The 21,998-nt window shown below is 32.3% G+C and overlaps 2 protein-coding genes across 4 annotated transcripts in view; one reads left to right on the forward strand and one right to left on the reverse strand.

The window, feature by feature from the left end:
* kn (EBF transcription factor knot) overlaps positions 1–11,904 on the forward strand; it is a 69,386-nt gene extending 57,482 nt beyond the window's left edge. Inside the window, exons 9-14 of one of the 3 annotated variants that reach the window (XM_067286860.1) lie at positions 2,640–2,782; positions 4,043–4,169; positions 5,423–5,511; positions 6,216–6,390; positions 6,878–7,060; positions 11,082–11,904. In XM_067286860.1, the coding sequence (XP_067142961.1) occupies positions 2,640–2,782; positions 4,043–4,169; positions 5,423–5,511; positions 6,216–6,390; positions 6,878–7,060; positions 11,082–11,188 (824 nt within the window). In that variant the 3' untranslated portion in view covers positions 11,189–11,904. The remainder of the gene's footprint in view (positions 1–2,639; positions 2,783–4,042; positions 4,170–5,422; positions 5,512–6,215; positions 6,391–6,877; positions 7,061–11,081) is intronic. The other 2 variants (XM_067286862.1, XM_067286863.1) reach the window with 2 other exon arrangements.
* LOC136988866 (uncharacterized) overlaps positions 1–21,998 on the reverse strand; it is a 539,116-nt gene that overhangs the window by 432,038 nt on the left and 85,080 nt on the right. The window lies entirely within an intron of this gene.

Genomic DNA, 21,998 nt, shown 5'->3' on the forward strand with positions numbered 1-21,998 from the left:
AAATATAGCAATACATTAAACATTTATCTTGGGTATAAAATTATTTACATGTTTTCGGTTTGATAAACAATATTATTTTAGTCTTTATTTAAAACAAGCATCGATAATTAAAATTTTCTGTTTTAATGGTGAAAAATACAAAAACACGCTCTAAATATTAATCAAAATACAGTATAAACAAGGAACAATAAACAGAAGCAAAATAGAATTTAATTAATTATTAAAATGTTCCATTATTGAATATACTTTTGCTGATTTTCTGTTTTAAAAATATTCCTTAGACATTTATGACAAAACGATAATGGATAGAGTATGAACGAATCGCAAATATTCTACCGAATTTTAAAAAATAATCGAACATATTTATATCGATTTCGAAGTAATGTTTAAAAAATTTAAAAAAATAGAGAGAGATTCTAATTTAAATATCTTCTCGTACAAAAAGAATGAACACAAAAATTTCTGAAAGGATAAGAATGTGTTCAGCCATTCATGAATGACAAATGGTGCGAAAGTAAAACCTCATTTGTAATAGGTCGGTCGCGAATATGCGGGCTCTTTTTCATATTAAGACACAAGTAAATTCATAAACTGTCTGTCTTGTCTCTTTTTACATTCCTCTCTAAATTATAATGTACAGAAATCACGAAACTATTCTATGTTATCGAAGAAAAGACAGGAGAAAAATAATAAAAAGTCGTTAGATTTTTATATAAAGTTACGCTTAAAATTTCAAAATTATTAAAGTTTTCGGGATTTTTTTGGTTAATTTTCACACTTATTTCAGTCGGTTTGAGAATCGAAGATAAACTTTAAGTCGGTGTTTTTAATTAAATTTACTAAAAACTTATCCGAAACTTAAATAAAAAAGATTCAGCAATCGGAATTCTTATAAAAAAAGAAGTGTCGAGGAAGTTTTATTAGAAGAAATGTTATAATAAATGCTTAACTAAACATTGTATCTTTATATTGTATATTTACTTACGCCCTAACATCGTTATGAATCTACATTAAGTGCTTAACACGTATTGAAAACCAAAGGCAAAAGTTATCGATGGTATCCTGTAAGTGTCCATTTTTGCTTCTGGCAAATTCAAAATCCCAATGGTCTTGCTGAACTAACTACTGTTTGTACGGCGGTCCCTATAAAGTCGTTAAATCGAAACCACAGTTTTGTTTGATTTCTTTTCAAGAGTTTGAGTTAGTAAGAAGCAATTTTTCTAGTTTTATTTGTGAAATAATCTATTTTTGTTGAATATAAATACTTGGATAAGCTTAAATTCCAATGTCTGATAGATGAAACGTTATTTTAGTGTAATAAATATGAAATATACGAATGAGAGTGATGGAGTAGGATATAGAGTTTAATATCGGAAGTACTTTTACCTGTGTTTCTTCGAGGAAGGAAGTAAACTCAATGGTCAAGGGATTTAACACAACTGCACAAGAAAGGTCAGAAAATAGCGAAAAAGTAGCGAAGATTTACTGACGACAAGTCGACTGTGGCAAACCTATTCGCATGAAGTTATTATCGGAGAGTGCCCAGGGCACTGGTTTCCCCCTTCTCCGGCGGGACTTGGGGGCTTTGATTAATTGACTAGTCCACATCTTACATCAGACCATTCTCTACTGACATCTCGGGCCACGGCTAACTGTGCTAATTCTCCACACTAGAGCAAGGAAGTTTCCCCTGGGTGTTTAGGGGTTAGAGAGAAAGAATCTCGAGACAGGGGACCATTCGATTTTCTCTCTTCCTCTCCTCATAATGGTTATTATGGGCTGTATTGCAATAAGTATCAAAATAAAACGCTCAAACAAAAGCTAAAAACAACGCAAAAACTTCACTTTTCCACCAATTCTATGTAGTTTTTAATAGCTTCTTAATACAAGGAATTATTCTTCCAACTCTTTATAAATATTTAAAAGGTTATATTTAGAGTACAAGACAGCTTTTGATGTAAGGTATAAGAATTATGCAATACTTTCTAAAATTAAAATTCATTCATCAAATTTCGATAATTAAATAGGAATTTCATAAATATCGCTAGTCAAGAATGTATATTTTAATAAAAAGAACTGTTTTAATCTATTTTTATAATAGCAATTTAACGTTTAACCTATAGAATGTGATTTCAATTGAGTTTAAGCGTTACAAAGATGACTTTAATAAAATATTAATATATTTATAACAGACATAAACTAGAAATTAAACTATATAAAAGCTTTATTTTATGAAATACCATTACATAATTTTTCTGATGAAACTTGATTTCGGATCATTTGCACAAAATGCATTCTGCTTACAAGCATTTTTACAATAAAAATCCAACTTTATAAGTTTTTACGGCACTTCAAACACGTGAATTTTCTAATTATTTTAATCATTAAATGTAAATATTTAATAATATAATTATAAATGAAGTTTATGTGGAATATAATTTCCGTTTCGATAAAGGTAAAATCTATGGAAAGATCATCTCTAAATTCTTCTAAACCTATAATCTTCCGTTACTCTATAACGTAATACTCAACAAGTTGGGTATTTGTGTGCCTATTAAACCTTTTTATCTATCCTAATAATCAATACTTACACGTAATTTTAAACAATCAAACGAAAGATTATTTGATCATCCTGACAGTTCCTTCTGCAGCCACGCCTTGCATTAAAGCCATCAGTCCGAGCGAAGGATGGACTTCGGGAGGATCCACAGTCATCATCATAGGAGACAATTTCTTCGACGGCCTACAAGTTGTATTTGGGACCATGCTAGTGTGGAGCGAGGTAAGAAACACATAAATATATTTACATCGTAGAAAATGTAATACGAGTAAGTCGAATCTGATAAACAAGATATACTGTCAATAATCCGTAACAAACGATAGGAAAAAAAGCTAGAGATGTAAACATTATCTGTTTATTTTGATACTTGGAAGGTCTCTACTTTATTTTTTGTACTATTAAATGCTAGTATGATCGTTATTCTGTGCGTGGCTAAAGTTTGTTACGCAAGAAAGGCCCGAACTCGAACAGCAGGTGGATGCTGGCATGCCTGTTGTTATGGAGACCGTTATCTCCCGTTCAAGTGTAAATTAGAGTCCCGAGTGCTTTCTACTCCCCGATAGAATTGTTGCTCCTTATCTCTAGTCCCTTATTCGCAACTAGAAACCGAAGTTACAAGTGATAAGTGAATGTTCTCCTTAGTCCAATAGGTAGAAGATAACGGAGTCTCTCCATACATGTAAACTTTCTATTGGCTGTTATAATTCGAATTTTCCGTGCCATCAACAAAATGTTGATAGAATTAACTACAATCGGGATGATATGAGGATCGCTATCTATAATAGACTCATTGGCAATTCTAACTGATTTTTGACTAACGACAGCAATGGAAGAGATACTCTTCTCGTCTTCTAAAGACTTTTTAAAAGATTTTAATTGGAAATTAAACTACGAAACAAACAGAATATAAAAAATAATGAATAAAGGAAGTGAATTTTATAAAAAAAAGACACTTAATTGTACTTTAAATATTTATCATTTCCACGTTTAAAGAGTGTAGGAAAATATTTAAAAGAATTGTTAAAATTAATGAATATATTAACAAATTAACTTATTATAGAATATATTTTAAAGAAGTTTGTTAAAAATGTTAAATATTTCATAAATTAAACGATAATAAATGGTATTAATTAAATTATAAATTAAATTTAAAAGTCTTTGGAAGAAGTACGATTTAAATTTGTAAATGAATCATTTATGCAAGTGTTGAAATTTAGACACATTAATTTGAAGCAATTACTACAGATTAAAATACTTTACAAAATGACAGTTTTAAAGTTAAAAATTTAATATTTAATTCTACTTTCTTAACTACATGTTAACGTTCATATAAAAGCGCGTTATTTCTATTTATTTCTACTAAATATGCACTTATTCTAGTCCACGGCAAACCTATAAAATAAAAGTATTTAGACGTTATTTCTATCACGTAATCGTTTATTAATGTGATAACTCATATCAAGGTTTGTTATTGTTTTGTAGTTGATAACGTCGCACGCCATACGAGTCCAAACCCCACCGAGACACATACCAGGAGTTGTAGAAGTCACTTTATCCTATAAATCCAAACAATTCTGCAAAGGAGCACCCGGCAGATTTGTCTACGTTTGTAAGTATAAAATATTTAAAGACTTTTTTTACCAATTCAGAAATGGAGAAACCAATAATTTTTACTTAAAGTTGGAAGAGGCATTTATTTCCAAAAAATAACCACCCTTTTTTTCCCTCCTCCTTCCGTTCCGATTCCAACCGAAGTCGTCTTCCCTAGCTACAAACGTTCTTAAATTATCTAGGAAATGAAGTACTTAGATATCAAGCGGGGAAAATTAATGGGACGAAAGCAGTGTTTGCGTGATTTTTCGAAAATTTGAGAAATAAGTTTTGGGCGATACGGAATGCGACAATCCTAAAATCCAATATCGCTGTTCTTGGGTTGTTGGTTATCACGTGCTTCACCTCCAGGGAACTGACCTCGCAACTCCTTAATAATCGTCGGATCACGCAAGCCTTACGTTACTACTACTTCTCGTGACAGTAGCTATCACGAAAGGCGACATAAATATTTCACCTAGTAGTGTCTTTTCGCTTACTTTTATAAGTTTGTGTCTTTCTTTGAAACATCTTTCTGGCATTTTGAATTTTCTAGAAAATCGCTTAATTTTATAGAATTCTAAATTACGGGTTAGCATAGAATTTGTTGAAATCATTACAGAAGTTGCTAAAGTTTTTCAATGTTTGATAGCTAAATCGAATATTTTATTTTATAAAGAAAAAAAGTAAAGCTACGTGAATTTTCTCGAGATACGAATGTCTTTTTATTTTTTATATTGGAATATATATAAAGAGTTTTTCATGTCTGTAACTTTACAACTGTCGTCTCGTCGTAATTCTTCCTTACTAATGCAGCTGTCATCGTCTCAATCAACAATCCGTGGCTATATATCGAAAAGCTTCAAAACGATAGTTTCATCAAAAAAGAAGAGGAAAAAGGAAGAAAATACGATTTAATCGGTAGACTTTCTTTTGTATGTAACGACTAAACGAATGATATTCTTAGCACGACCGAGTTGTTCACGTTCGGCTACGTGCCTGTTTGAATTGTGCGTGATTCGCGCTGCCATAACTTTTCCATTCTAAAGAATAGCATTCATTCTTCAACCGGGCTATAATACGGAAACGGAAGGAGAAAGATCTAAAATCATTAAGATTATATCGTTGACGTTCCCCCCAAGACTAGTCTCTTTTTACATTAGATAGATCCGGTGATAACGAAACTCGATACTTGTCACGTGTTTAAGATATGCAAATTTCTATTAGTGTATAGAATGATGTGCATTTCAATTTGTGTTTATTCCTTTACAGCTCTAAACGAACCAACGATTGATTACGGTTTTCAACGGCTAGCCAAGCTGATACCTCGTCACCCGGGTGATCCAGAAAAATTGCCTAAGGTAAGTTTGGTTAGATGATTAATTTACATTTTTATCAGTCGAACAGGTTATAGTGAGAGCGAATCGGAAGAGGTTGTCAGTCGATTTATCCCTCGTGATAAAATCCGAATAATTTTTCGTAATAAGTAGACATATGGTGCCTTTAATGGCTTATCAAACGGAACTTATCGTACAATAATAGAGAATATCATTAACCCAAGTGACGTGTGTGCGGGAGAGGGACCACCAGCAGCTTGGAGGCGACTAAGAGAAATCACTCGGACAATTGTGCGGGATTAGGCTGGATTATGAGAGGTACTTTCACACCAGGAAATTGTGAACATCTGTTGTTAATTGTCCCCCTTCGGGGTCGTCTCTCGGACATTTTCGAGAGCGTCGTCGGGAGATTTGACGTTTGTGTTTCAGAACTGAACTGAAATACACTGGATAATCGATGACACGAAACGAGGTTTGCCGGTAGCCGGGTCGGACACTGCGTTTTTTATTTAGTTTTAGAAGAAGCTTAAAGTTGTAACCAATTGCACAAATCTATAGAAAGTACCCTGATTCGGTTGAAAAATAAAAAATATATACTACAATTTTATACGCGAGTAAGAAATTTTAAAATATTGTTTATGTCAAAGAATAAGCTGGTAAGGAGTGCAACGATTATTTATTTATTTAAGAATCAAATACAGTTTAAAGATCAGATATTTTTCCAACAGGAAATTATATTGAAAAGAGCAGCCGATCTGGCGGAAGCCTTGTACAGTATGCCTCGAAACAACCAGCTAGCCCTTCCTGCACCCAGATCCCCCGCCCTTAACAATGCCACAGCTATGTCCGGATTCAATGCCTATGCCGGACAATTGGCTGTCAATGTTCAAGAAAACGGTGGAGGTAAGTCAAATTCTAGCTCTATATTTCTCTTACAAACTTCTCTAAATTAAGTTTTATTTTGTATCGGCCGAGACAAATTCGGTTTATATCAAGATTTGAGAAATTTTACTTGTAATTTCTTAGAATTGTAGAAAACAAGCATATATTTAGTTTCAAAAGTCTAATTTTACACATGTGAACTTATAATATTACATTAATTTTTGCCTTATTTACGTCTTAATGAATTTCTTACTTCTTTGACTCTACTGCTGACAAATTGCAATTTATTAAAAAAATTATAAAGACAATAATAATAAATTTTCATAATTTGATATAGGCTACATACATAAATAAATTAATTAAAATCGTATCCATTGATGTCTTTTCTTTGCCATAATGTATTGAATTTAACCGTGTATTAGAGCTAATTGTAATAAAATCGACATTAAGAACGCTTATATTCCTGCAAAATTCGATAGTTAATTAACGTGCAATTACTGTTATTTAGAATACGGACGAGCTCAAAGCAGCAGTGTTTCTCCGAGAGGATACGGTTCCAACGCTTCTACTCCTCATAGCAGCAATGGCAGTTCCTACGGCACCGGTGCCATGAACGGAGGTTATGGAAGTCCTACCAATCTAGGAAATATGGCAGTGCCAGGATCACCAGGTTTATTCAACGGTACATCAAGTGAGAATAGTATCTAGTAGGATAACATAACATAAATGTAGTCTGTAGATGCACATAATCCCCTCTTTGAATAACCGCAAACATTTTCAAATAAATGATGTACAGTACTCTTCTCTCTGGCAAAACTATACATGTTTATACCGAATATGCGGTGGTTCTAAACGGAAAGGACGCTGAGCTGTTTATCCTATTCTAATGGATTTTCGGTTACGTAAATGTAAATGTATAGGAGGCTGGACTAGCCGTTTCCTCCGATTCGGAAGAAATGCTTCCAGATTCTTAATATCTTATCCGAACACAGGCACTTTTATAACATGTTTTTTTAAAATTTTTTCCTCTTTTTTGGGGGGAAATCAACATGTAAACTTTATCTCAAAAACCGAATTTACTTATTTTTTTATTTTAAATCGAAAAGAGGAAATTTTCTTAAATAGCTTAGCTTTTATTCTAAACTTTTATATTCGAATTTTATGCTTTCGTTTTTTGAATACTCTTTTTTCTCTTTCTCTCTCTCCTACGATAGTATGTAAATTAAGTCTTTATTTACTCATCTATAATAAAATTAATCATAGAGTGCTTTTATTTAAAAAAAACCGAAAAAAAGACAGGCAAAAGGTTTCAATTAATACAACCTAACAAGTCCTAAACTTTTTATACTACTTTTTTTTATTTATTAAATTTAGTAACAGAATTCTCTCAGGAAGAAGGTTGTATGGTTATAAATAAAGTTTAAATATTAATTGAAGCCTTTTGCAATTGATCTAATTAGGCATATATTAGTATGAAAAGGAGTGTCTTCCTTCACCTTTAAAGCTCATAATTGATTTAATGGAAATAATTAGCACTAGGTACAGCAAAAATAGCATTCTTAGCCGAGATCTTAGGTCACGTCATATTTTTAACAGTCCCTGGTGACGTCACTGCTACCGGCCAATCAGCGATGACCTATGCCTATCCTAACATAACATCTATGTCGAAGCAAAGAAGTGCCTTCTCTCCTGTCTCCAGATCTGACGCTCCGACATATGCTGATTGCAAGGTGTGTTATTTTGCTCCTTCACACAGTAGGAGTTTATGTATTAGGTATATTATCTCTAAACTAGTGGAAAAAAATTTTATGACTAATAATACTTTTCAGTAAAGAGTCGACGAATAAGAGAAGGGGGGAAAGAAAGTCATTTTTCGTCCGGCTAAATTATCATTTTTATTAGGACATCTGTGTAAAATGAATAGAAAAATGAGAAATCGACGTGTAAAAATCCATCTGCGTCAAATTTAATATGCTTACTCGATCCGAAATACCAGCAATTTGTTTAGATCCGTTCTCTTAGGAGAAAGAGGGAATAAAAAGAGGCATCTTGCAAATGACAAACTGCGTGTAATGACTGAAAAACTTCTATTGTACAACTAACAAGACTAACAACAATTGGAAAAAGCTAAATTTCTTTAAGCAGCCATCGTCCTTTCCGATAATCTTTTTTAGTTTTTTTTTCCTGCTCTTTTTTTTATCGATGCACAAGTTACAGCTAACACCCTCTGTTAATTAAACGCTTTCCGAAACGGGGAGGGGTGGAAGCAATAAGAATAACGCTTGTCTCTTATTCGACTCCTTCTTAATTCTCTTTTTTCCTCACCTCATATGTATTTTTTTTTTCTTTCGTTAAGCGTAATATTCCCGCTGTTTTTTTGTTCTTTGGCCGTAAAACTCCGTAATCCTTCTTTGTTGTAACTTTTAACCCTGAATGTGTGCTAAAAACAAGAAAAAAGAATCCTTGTCTCTCTCTCTTCTAATCCTCTTAGTTCTAGTAGATTCTAATGAGAGAAATGCAACATGACATGAATGTTATTGTGTGAGTAAGATTACCGCAGTGAAAGAAATGAGGCTTAACTGCTGGAAACTGCACTAACTTTCCTTCTTTTTATTTCCACTCTTTCTACTTCAGTTAATACGCTCTTCAAACACTTTTAAATGCACTCGGTAAATTTTACCTTTTCTTAGTATTTAAGCGAAATCCTTCGACTAACCCGGACTAAAAATCTGTCACTGATTTGTCATCATAAAACTTATATGTTTAGGCTGACAGCACTGTTTTTTTTTTTCTTTAGAGAATTTCGAATTGCCTGCAGAGTTGTAATAAATAAATAAATAAATAAATAAAACAAATGATAGTACTAAATATCTCAGCTTAGGTTAACAAGATATCAAAATTCTCTTTGTAAATATCTTGAAATATATAAAAGTACAAGATATATCACAAGTAACATTATCAGAATCTAATACATTATCTAAATTTCACCTTATCTTAAATTTTTATTGAATTATTTGTCAATAAATTACAAACATAAAGATAATTTTCGGCAACATTTGCCTTTAATGACATTCGTAATGAATAGATTTGAAATTAAAAATATGATAATGAGCTATTCTGTTATATTCTTATTTATTTAATTTACTAACTTAATTACATTAATAATCATTTTAATATATATGTATTTTTTCATTTAAAATTAGAGAAGTTATATGAAAAAAGTTATGAAAAAGTCAGTAAAATCGTATTGTTTTAGGATGTTAAAAATGTACTTAGTTTAGGATGTAAAATAAAGTACAACTAACACTTACTATCAACTTTCCATTGCCAGACTTTGAAGAGTAACAAGGAAAAGGCTACTGAAAATTTACGAATCACCTCGAATTTAAGGCGAAAAGTGCGAAAAAAATGTGTGTTAAATCGAAGTAATATGATATTTTCCTATAGACAGGGACGAATTTAGATTTATTTATTGACTCTAAGCTATAAACTTTAAGAGATCCTTCCACTGAATAATAAATTTAAAAACGTGAGGCCCTAAGTCGTAACTTCAGAATGTGAGGCCCTAAACAGTAGTTTAGTTTATGCATAAATTCAGCTCTATTTACAGAAATTATTATTATTGTTTTTTTTAACTATTGTAAAAGATCTTAATGTATTTTTACTTATACAAATTATAGAATTGAAATAATTTAAACAGCAAATGCAGTATTTATAAATTTATAACAATAGTTTAAATAGACAGAATACTTTTATTTTGAAGGTCATACAGACCTAAAATTTATTTAGATTGTTTGTTTGCTATATTATATATAAAAAAGGAAGGTTTTCTTATAGATAATATGTATTCGTTCTGCGGATTGGTTGATGGAAAAGAACATTAACATTCTCCTTCCAACTGGTTAACTAAAGTACGATTGTTGTGATTGGTTCAATTCTACTCCGACTAATCCTAACATTATCTACATCTATTATTATGTCTATTACATTAATTGTTCTTTCTCTAACCAATGATCAATTCTGTATAGAAAGTCCTGTTTTTGAATATCGCAACTAAAAGTTTTATTTATAACTTAGCCCATATATAATTTTCTCCAAAGAGTAATATATGACTTTGATTATCCTCCGCGATTTAATATTAGTAAATATGCAGCATGAATATATAATAATCTTCATTAATATTTAATAAATTACTTTAAAAAACTGAATAAAATATATTTTATTATATGAGAAAATTTATTTCACGCTCAGAATGCCCAAAGAGGATTGATACTTTCGTGCTTTAAATAGAAACAGGCACATTTCATAAATTATCATATATTATCATTATTGTTAATCGCACTCAATTAGAATTTAGTAGAATATTAACAAGGTTAAAAAATTTGACTCTATGGCCAGATATTTAATTAAAATCTCAAGTTAATGAGTTATTTAAAAACAATACGATAATTTATACCATAAACATTGAATTTTTCAATATGAAGAAGGAGAATTTTGATATCTTGACTTAAACAAGCTTAATTCTTCGTGTGCATTACGGTCTCATTTAATGTAGTTCTTAATGTTAAAATAATAAGAAGGATATTTACAGATAGTTAAGTGTTGTTTACTGTTTAAGAACTGTAAATATGTAGTTTATAAGTTGTTTAATTATAAAAAGAGCTACAACTTTATCCAATAAAAGTACTAAGATGACTTATTTACTTTTTCAGGAATGGGAAGCATTGTATCATCACCGTTCGCTGCAATGAACCCATTTGCTTTATCAACATGTAACGGCCAATCGTACGGTAGCTCCATTGTATCATCGGCAAAGTGACGTCACATGGATCACGTGAACCGTGAAATCCAATGATGATACAGGAAAAGGGTGATTCCGTCTCTTCGCAATCGCGCTGCAAGTCGCAATGGTAAGCGCTCGCTCAAGAGAGATCGTCTTGGGTCTTAAAGGTATCCTACCTTTGCAACCCATCAGCTCACTCGCCACCAAAACAATGACTGTGACAACTTCCTGACCGGAAAGAGACTCCATTTTTTGTCTTGTCGTGTACAACAGGAATTCACTTCGGAGTTCTACTCCCTTCGAAATGTTTTGTTTGTCGGTGTAAAACATGCGTCTTCTTTTTTCTCTTTACTCTTCTCTCCATATATATATTAAAAACAAATATATATATATATATATATATATACATATACATACATATACATACATATAAATACAGTATATATAAATTATGTCGCGTGTATTTTCTACCCATCTTCGCGTGATTCGCGTTAACATCAACGAAGGGAACAGTGTAAATACGAAAAAAAGAAAAAATAAAGAAAAAACCTCCTTTTGGTGGTTTTGTTTCTCTTCTGGTTGTGATTGCAGAGACATTCGTGCTCCATTCCAAGTGTATTATACAACATTGTTCGTGTGCTGTCCGTACGTGTTTTTAGTCATAGGCGTTTTAAATGATGTGATCGTGATGACTTATGTAGCGCGAATTACTTTTTTTTTTCCTCTGTGAAATAAAAAAGTTTAACTCCTTTTGTGCTTTGCAATGTTTTATTTCCATTTAATAGCAAAACAGAAAAGAAAGAAAATTAATTTAAAACCTGTTTAATAATCTATATGTAATTTCGAAAACAATTAAGGTCAGAAAAAGAGAGAGAAAATATATCATTAGTTGAATTCTCTTCGGAAAGAAAAAACAAATTTCTTATTAGAAATGATCTTTCCCTTTCTCTCTTCTAAAACATTACACGCATTCACTTTTCTTATTAGTAGAGATTTGAGGTTTCTATTGTCACGTGAGAGGAATTCACTAGTTGTATTGGGCGTTTGGTATGGTGAGGTGGTTGAAACCTGTTGGGAAAAAAGGTAAGTCTTCAGACACGTTTGGCGAAATAACCTTAATTGGAAATGAATCGTTGAGAACATCACAATGTAATCAGAAGGTGGACGTGGTCTGCACTAGATAGAGAAAAATTCCTCTCTGGGATTTGTTTCTAGCCTCTTATCTACTAATATCTTTTCAGTCAAAAACAGCCCAGCAATCAATACCTTAACCTTGTTGAAAATTGTTTATTTAGACAATTTTCAACTCCATGATTTGCTTCTTATTGATGGCTCTATTCAATTTATTATTATATTTTTAATTTTCGCCTCAATTCGATTCATATTTAATGAGTTTTCGAGAGAAACGAGTTTCCCCCTCCCCTAATTTATTATATCATTTATAAATTTCGTAACTAACGCGTACGACTTTTTAAATATTATTGAACAATGAAAAATTAATTAGAAAAGTATATTAAATATGCACCTTTAAAAAACTGATTATTAAAGAATCTTATAAATTTTTTTTTCTACAAATAATGTAATTATTTTTGTGTAAATTTTAATTGCGCAAAAAAACAATTATAACGAATATCAAATCCTTTATTTGTCCTTAATGGCAATTTTAAAACATTATCCTCGTCTTCTCATCAACTAATGATGTTATAATGCTTCACTATGACCTTTTAACGTCATATTGTTATCCAATTGTGACGTATGTCGAAGTCGTAGAACTATTACCTAGATTAAACATTCTTGCTACTTCTGCCATTCATCATCCCCCGCGCTAAATTGGAGATAATCTATCTTTAGTAATTCAGAAAAAAAATTATGGATAAGTTAATATCTTCACTTAGAATTATTTTTAATGGTAGATAAATTAAATCGGGACAGAAAAGAATTCGAACTCTTAACACAAGTAGTTAAGAAGTTACGATAAGCCACGTCCTATTATCCAAAGTTTAAGGTGGACTTATTTTTAAAGAAGTGTTGTGCTATTCGAAACTGTAACCTTTCCCTAACTAACTAACCCCGCTTCCTGCCATCCATCACCGACAAAGAACCACAACGTGGCCATCAGTTGACAGACATAGACAAGAACCACAGTGACATCTCGATCGTCGGTTCTGGTACCACCGACATCCAGGCTCCACTAATAGATCAACTATCTCAGGTCGGTCAGTCAGTCAGTCAGTCCCTTCACGATCAATATTACTTGGACAGAAGCAGAAGCCTATCGCGATTTGATGACTCTGCTATTCGCGTGGACAGCGAACCAGGCAGCAGCTATTCTCGAGGGACAAAGAAGGGAGGGAGATCATCAAACTGTTGTAAACCTGAGGCACGTTTTATTGTGTCTGTCCCTCGCTTCAATTTTATGTTCTCACTTTACATACGCTTCTACCAATGGCAATATATCTTCCCACTTATATTAGTCTCAACTTGGAAATCCGAAAGATAGCAACCCATCCGAAAATCTACAGGTAGATCCTCTTCTCCACCAGAATTGAATTAAGGCTAGGGTAAGAGAAAAACCAGTATTAAATATCTCATAAGAGTGGCATTTTACGTCCTACAGAAAATATAAATTCTCTGATAAAAGATCATTTTAAAACGTTCGTATCCTTGTAAACAAATTTCAATATTACTGTAAAGAGAACTTCGACTGGGGAACGCGTAACGGTTGTAAACATTACAAGTCACGAAAAGCAAAGAGAATTCGGAGACTTCCGTAGCATTCGATTTCTATTTTTCCACTGTCCATGTTTGTCCAGATTAGATTTCAAAAAGGTGAGTTGCATGAATAGCATCGGTTTTGTTCGACAGATCCAGCATAGACTACAAACTTTCTTCACTTCGTTTCTCTATCAATGCTCTTAACGTCAATAAAATCAAACAAATTGCTCAACTTATTAAAATTTTAATGATTATTTAAACTCATATTCATATAAATTAATAATAAATATTATTATCTACACGAAAATAATATTTAAAAATTATACTTCGCAACGATACTAAACGTTTTAATTATCCAACGTATGTACTAAACTGAAGCTTATAAAACCTGGTATTTTCGCCCTGTTCTGTAAGTTATATTTGCGATGCTTTGTTTAAAGTTTATTTACTTTTTATTTTTTGTATTTTGGCACCTATTTTTTTAGATCAGCTCTCTTTCTTATCGGCTTTACTTCGTAGAGATGGAAAAATACAAAGCTTTCTTACAATGTCTTAACTCTAAAAAATAAGCAAAACTGTTCGATTTATAAATGTTTTATACGTTAATAACATCGTAAAATATTTAATTTTTTTAGTACGTCATCGATTAAGAGAAAATGAGAATTAAAATAGTACAGATATAACAATTAAAATATGCCATTTTTAACGGGATAAAGAGAAAAAGAAAGGGGGGAATCATATATAGGTCTACGTGCTTCAAAAGCGTAACAGGCTTATTATTTTGTGAATCACGCACGCAACCCGAGTACTTTTTTATATCATTAAATACAATTTGCTGTCATTTCTTCTCTGCCGATGCTCCTTCCTTAATTAAAGTAGCATTGTCAGAACGGTGACAATTCGTAATATACAAATAACATGCGGCAATCTATACCTGTTTGAAGATCGGCGCACGTCCGGATGATATTTAAAACACACGTCGTATCATCAATATGAGAATATTAGTGGAAAACGAAGCGACAACAGCCGGTTAAATGTTATCACCCTTTACTTTTACGGATATTAATTACTGGACATATATATAGCGGGACGTGCCCCGACAATTTAATAAGTGACCAGGTGAGAGAAGATGAGTCATTAAGCAAGCTCGTGGACGACTCACACCAACTAGCTAGAGAGATGGACTACATAAATATATTATAATTGCGATGACTATATTTACCTGATGTGTGCCTTGTCGAGAGCTTAACTAATGGCCGGTGACACAGATGCTTTTAAAATCTTGTCGGAGCTTCTATTGATTATCTTTTTATTAAGCAGCTTCTCCGGCGAAGTGGTAGATGTGTAATAAGTTAATAACTGAAGCCTGTAGTCGGCTAACTTTAAATCAGGGTCGTACGTTATTACAATGGCACTTAACCTTTTAACAACGTTATTACTCCTCCGAAGTGAAGTTTCGGATGCAATTCTCTTCCATTCTTTAAAAATCTTTGACTTATCAGTTCGAAAATCTTATTTTAATAAGCTTAAAAGAACGTTGGACGAAAATGCAACGTCCCATTTAACGCTGCATCCTTCATTATTTTCATACATAAGAGTTTTTAATTTTACTTTTAAAATGACTCATCAAACAGAAAAAGTTATTAACTTTAACAAAACAGTTCCATTCGGATAATTAGTTTTTGTTTACGGGAAAAAATCGTATAGAACTATAATTAATTATTAACTAACTAAACATCTCATTTACATGAAATTTATCTTTAACCTTATTAATAGCTCTATTGTAATTAATAATTACGTTTAAAACAGTTTTAAAAAAGTTTTAAATAGATTAATATGGCTATTAAATATATAATAATTTTAACATTTGAATTAAAGTGATTGAACTTCTTAATTTTAAACAAAAATTATAAACGATTTTCTGAAGAAGTTTCTGTAATGAATGGATTTTCGGCTTAAGCAATTGTTTTACATTGTAAGTAATTATATTCACTTATAGCCTACGTGAATGCTATTTTGAGGATAAATACTTATTATATATGTTAATGTAAATATATTAGTAATAGATAATGAATAGACACTCCGGAACTTCTACTCTTTAGACAAAAGCGAGATCCATTTCCACATTATTTCTTTGTTTAACAATCCGTCAATAAGATAAACTGCACACCTTTTAAAAGACATTTTATATTTTTAGAAACATTTTTATATCATTTTTACATTTATAGTCGTTAAGTTACACGCATAAAAAATACGTTATATATATATTTTATAATCGCGAACTTAGTCGTTATAAAATTGATAATATCACATACTTGTTTCAAAAAACTTGCATTTTTTGCCTACAAATCGAGTGAAAGAAAGTAAAAAATGTTTAATTTTGTCAAGAAATTCTAACATAATTTCTGTAATTTGATAGAGTATTAATGCAAAATAATCCGAGTGTGAAGAGCTGTATCATTTTAACTTCTCCTAGAGTTATAGGATTAACTTTATATAAGTTATGATTTATTTACCGAATAAATATTTACTTACTTTCTGGAAAAAGATTACGAGTGAAAGAATGAATTTTCGGCTTAAGCAATGATGTTGTACACATATTGTTACTAATGAATAAGAAGTTTAAGCGAGTCTAATCGGGAATTTATCTCGGCGACTCACTTAGAGTATGGGATAAATACGGATGGATTGCGAACAGACCGTAGCAAGGAACCAATACTGCAACGGTCATCACATAGTCGCTAGTCAGATTAACCGACGCACGGAGTTAACCATGATAAATAACCGATCGGAGCGAAAGCAGGTGGCTAGACAACCTCCTTTAATCACACGGACTTTGCCGAGTTTGACGTCCAGCAAACAGTTCTGATCCCCTGATTTTCCGCAGGGTTCTGTTCTATCAATTATGTATGCCTGCTCTGTTGAGCACGTGACTCATATGAGCATGATGGTGCACCTGTCACGAAACATCGATCTCGAGCAACTAGCGAGATAATGCGAGATTCTCTGCTTCGTGTGCAGATGCATAGAGATGCGCTTGATCTCTATCCGGTTTTCATTCAGAGACTCACCATAAAACCCTATTCAATATTCTCTCCGGTGTCACACGCTTTTAAACAAGTTTCCAGAAATTGAAAACCTCTTTCTTCAATTGTTTATAAAATCGACTTTCTAATTTTTTTACTTTTTATTTGGCTTTCTCTTCTGAAAAATTGTCATAATTATTGAATTTCGCATCTAATTGTTTAATTAAAATACTCCGTATTGTAAAGAGAATGGAGACGAATTGAACGGAGTGTAATTTATATAGCGACCAATTACTGTATACAGTTTAAAAAATAGTAATAATATTAAGATCCTCCTTACTTGCCCCATAGGAATTCATTAAAGATAAATGCATCCGTACGATAGATATGGACTTTTGAGTTTTATACAACTATACGTGGGATTTAATTAAACTTTTACAATGGTTTTCAATGTATAAGAATTCAATTAAGTGTTATATAAAGACATATATGCGTATCTAGTCTATATATATGTTATATAAACTTATATGCGTGAGTGTGTGTGTTTGTTATATAAACATATTTATTTTATTTAAATTTTTAAAAATAATGTGCAGTAAATTTTATAAAATTTTTCCTTTTCTAACTTTTAAGATATTCAAAATATAGGATCAGTAATGGGAGAAACGAGATCTTAATTAGATTTTGTTCGGCTTACACATAATTTTATATCATCGTATTGAGCGCTCTAAGTATTTTAAAATCGAAAAATTTTAATTTATAAATAATAAATTCAATGCACGAAAGCTCATAAACATTATTTTAACACTTTAATAATAGATTTAAGTAAAGCTAATGCCGAAATTCTTATTTCAAATTATGTAATTGAGTTGTGAAAATGTGTTAGAAATATGAAAAATTCATATTTTTCGGTTCGTGTTTAATACGTTTCTTTAATTTTAAAATTAAATTAATTTGAGAAAATTAGAAGAGTGAAGATTTATATTATCTTGCTCACATCCAAATTGTATCATTTATCGATTTTTGGGGCAACGAGCCTAGAAACTTTAGCAAGAAAACATTAAAGATTCCTGCAGTTAAAAATACAGGGAATTGGAAGAGAAACGTTTTGTCGTGCAAGATAAATCGACGAGATGTTTCTGCGGTGTAAACCTTTCGCTTTAATTAGCGCACCAATTTAATTAATTAAACGGCTAATTGTCATTAGCAATTATAGTGTGTGTTACGTCTTCATTGCTCCCAGTCATAAACGACTGCAAGGAATGAAGATAAACACAACCGAACCATTGAAAGAGATAAAAGTGTAAAGAAGTGGTTAAGGTCGGACTTCAATTCAATGATTTTATTTAAAGTAATTTCATCCTGTCTACTATTATCGTTAAGGAATTAACAATAACTGATTCATCCGATCGAAAACATATATAAGAATAATTTATTAAGATCTGTAATAATTATCAATAGAGGAATGTGGAAAGAGTAATTGCATCCCTTACAAAATAGGGTAAGAGTTTACATTTACATAGATTTTATCAGTTAAGCTTTCATATTTTAAGAGTGCTCTTAAATTATCAGATAAAACAGCAAATACATTTGTAGCCCGTATCTTGTAGAAACTCTACTTGTAGGCCCTATCCACAATATTAAAGCGAATAGCTTTTAAATTCTCTTAAACAACTTCAAAAATTCGGGTGAATATTTTTGAAATTTTCAGTTTTAAAACATGAGAATATAAATGATCTTTTAATAGGGATAGATTTTTAGTTTACGGTAAACATTTTCGGAGAAATTTAAATGTGTTTTCAGAATTAAATTCTAAACGAAAATATGAATTATTAAGAAGATTATGCAATAAATCGAGGGTAATAATCTTTATTATTTATAAATTATTCTTCGATTAATCTCGAAGAATACCATTGGAAAACTTATACAAAGCAATGGAAGTTTAATTTTCGAATTTATCGAGTGTAGGCAGTATATTTCTATTTGTAGAAAAGTGGGTCCATTCAGTGCCAAATCAGTAACATCACCTGAGCCTCTTTCAAACAGAATCAATCTTGGTAGCCGAGAAGCAAGACTTTCATTTCCTCGAAAGGTTGTCCTCACTTCCGGCCATTCAACGTGGCGACGAAATACCCGGATGTCATCTGAACAGGTGCGTACGTCATTTCCTTCTCCTTCACTACGTCATTTCCGACCGTTACGTTAGGTGAACACAGATGAATTACTGGTAAAGTTAGTGAAAGAATCATTCGGGCGTTGGGCGGGTCAGCTGGAAGCTGGCGTCTTTAATCAATGCACGAAAATCGAAGTTGCGTTTAGGGGAAGAAAGGAAGTGGGGAAATCGGGCGAAGTTTGACTAACACTAAGATACTGTGGACTAGAAGGGGGCAGGCAAGCGTGTGTTTATCTCCTTCAGCGACTAATGAAATCACTGCCTATTCATTAAGTACTTCAAACACGGTCAGACTCTTGGGGACAAACCGAGAAAAATGAGGCTCGTAAACCAATTAAGCGTAGCCGTCGACGTGTGGTGTCCCTCAAGACCTTATCATTAACAGCCGGTGTCAGTTGTGTGTGTGTAAACTTGGCTCAAAGTCTTCGCTCTGCTAAGGTCTGCAGGGACATTGTGCAGTGTTTGCCTTATATCATCGGTACTTGTGAATAATTAACAGGGCCGGCCGTTGCCGTTACGGCATCACTTATCTCGGCTGAGCTGCGGGTCCCAGCGCTGTCCTCCTATCCCTTCATTCCTTTCTACCCTTCTCTTAGTACCGCCAACGTCCGATAGGAGGAGCGACCGGCTCTCGGCGCAATTTTAATGAATCCCATTGGCATCGTGTCGCAACTGGTCGCAACGTTTCAATGACGCGTTTCGCGCATTCCTTTTCAGTAATTAAGCGACTGACTTTTGCAAAATCTTCCTTCCAACTTTCTCTAATTGCTAACTTTAACTGCACTTCCACTGTACAACCATCAACGCAACTTCCTCACTTAAACTTCGACCTACAAATTATCATTGAAGGAAACAAAAAATCCACCAAACTGCAATGAGGTTGATCGCTTCTTTAAAAGTTAATCAAATTTATTTAAATAAATTCATATCCTAACATTCTCTAATTACCAGTGCCGACGTCTGTAGCCTGTAAACTTCGTCTTCAAACAAGCGAAATCTTTAAAAATAGACAAAAACGTGGCTGGACATTTCTCATCGTTCACCCCGCGATCGTTTTTCACTTTCATTAATCATAAACGAGTCTAATGCTTTCTAACAGATTTTTCTTGTTTGGCAGTCCTTGAGCGTAGCCGAGAAAGAGGACACGCTTTCACGAATTTGCGTGATATGACGTCACTTTCGTCACGTGGCTACCGATATCAGGCTACCGATAAAGGTTCCAGTTAATTAGAAATATATACCAACTGGCCGGTGGGTGTGATTAATCAGGGGTGGGCGTGGTAGGCGAGGGTGGGACACCGGCACACAAAGTCACAAAATGCAATTTTCATCTGCGTAAAATTTTATAAGAGAAAACGGGCAAAAATATTATTAAAATGGACCGAAATGTTACCAATTTAAAATGGACCACCTCTACTTAATTGCTGATGAATATATTCGCTCATTTGAAACTACCATCAATTAATTCCTGTAGGATTTCCACTAACTTTTAATCAAAATTGCCCTACTGATTATTAAGATAAATTATCCAGAAAATATAACAAATTCCGAAAATTATACGTGAATTAATTTAAATGAAATGCAACAATTCTAACTTTACTAATTACTGTTACGTCAAATATTTTAGTCATAAGATCGCCATTTATGTTTATAAGACGAAATGTAATTTAGTGAGAGTTACTTTTAGTTCAATATACGCATATGTATATATGTACGATTTATCTAAAAGTAACTTCATCGCCCAATTCTTTTATCTGCAAGCATTTTTACACAATTTAATTATATTAATATAAAGTTTGAAAATATTAGTTAAGTTTTCTATTTATATAAATTAAATAAAAATTTAAAGACATTAGTCTGTGTTTGTACTGTCATTAATACTTTATTCGACAAATCGTCTTGTTTCTTTAGCTTTAATTAAACATGATATAGAAAGAAGCGATAAATAAATAGATAAATATCAAGAAACCTCTAAAGATATCAAGTATTAAATATAAACTAATAGATTTTATTAAATCAATTTAATTAATCAAAGGACAAATATTAGAGTGAGTTTCCGACAACCGAAACTTACTCGAATTACCTTAATGTTTGCTTCCCTGTCTTACTTTACTATATTGTTAAGAAAATACATTTACAGGGTCACTGCAGGTAAAGAAAATGTTACTTTTTAAACCGAATTTAATAATTATAGAAAAACAAATTGCTTAATTAATAAAATTACAAAGAATCTTCGTTATCGGTATACTTTATCTCAGAAAATAAATAGGTAATAAGGAAAAGTAGCAAGATTGCGTATCATTTTAGGGGAAAATCGTGGTATTCGCGGCAAAAGAATTGAACAAGGCAAACAAAGAACGACAAACGGGTAGACGAAGCGCAAGTAATGACTGATCTTACACAACATAAAACAACAATAGGAGTAAACATCATGAGAAAGCTACGGCTTCACATAACGTCGAGCTTTTACAACTTTGGCTTTATGACTCCCCTATTTAGATCGATACGAACTCTTACAAGACATTCTCCGGTAATATTTTTTCTTCATCCAATGTTGTTCGTCAACAGATAACAAAGTTAATATTCCGGTAAATTCTACGAAGCGTGAAGAGAACAAGGGAGGGAAAAAACAGAAAGAAATTTAAGTAGAAATTTGTAAGTGGAAGAAGTAGATGCAAATTTCTCTTTTTTCCCTCTTGTTTTTTCCTAATGATGTCAAAGCAGTTTGCCTGTTTTTATGACTAAATTGGAAAAAACTCTTTATTAAGGTAGACCTCTGGTATCTTATATTCATTATTGATGTTCAATAAAAACGTTTTCCCAAGCCTCTAATTCGCACTTGAAAAAGTACTTCTGCTACAAAAATGCAATCGATTCTCACGCATCAATAAATTCAAACAATTAAATATCTAAGTAGAAAATTTTTTATTTC

This window comes from Centruroides vittatus, unplaced genomic scaffold (genome assembly GCF_030686945.1).
Source record: "Centruroides vittatus isolate TY-2023 unplaced genomic scaffold, ASM3068694v2 scaffold_386, whole genome shotgun sequence".
Classification (NCBI taxonomy): domain Eukaryota; kingdom Metazoa; phylum Arthropoda; class Arachnida; order Scorpiones; family Buthidae; genus Centruroides; species Centruroides vittatus.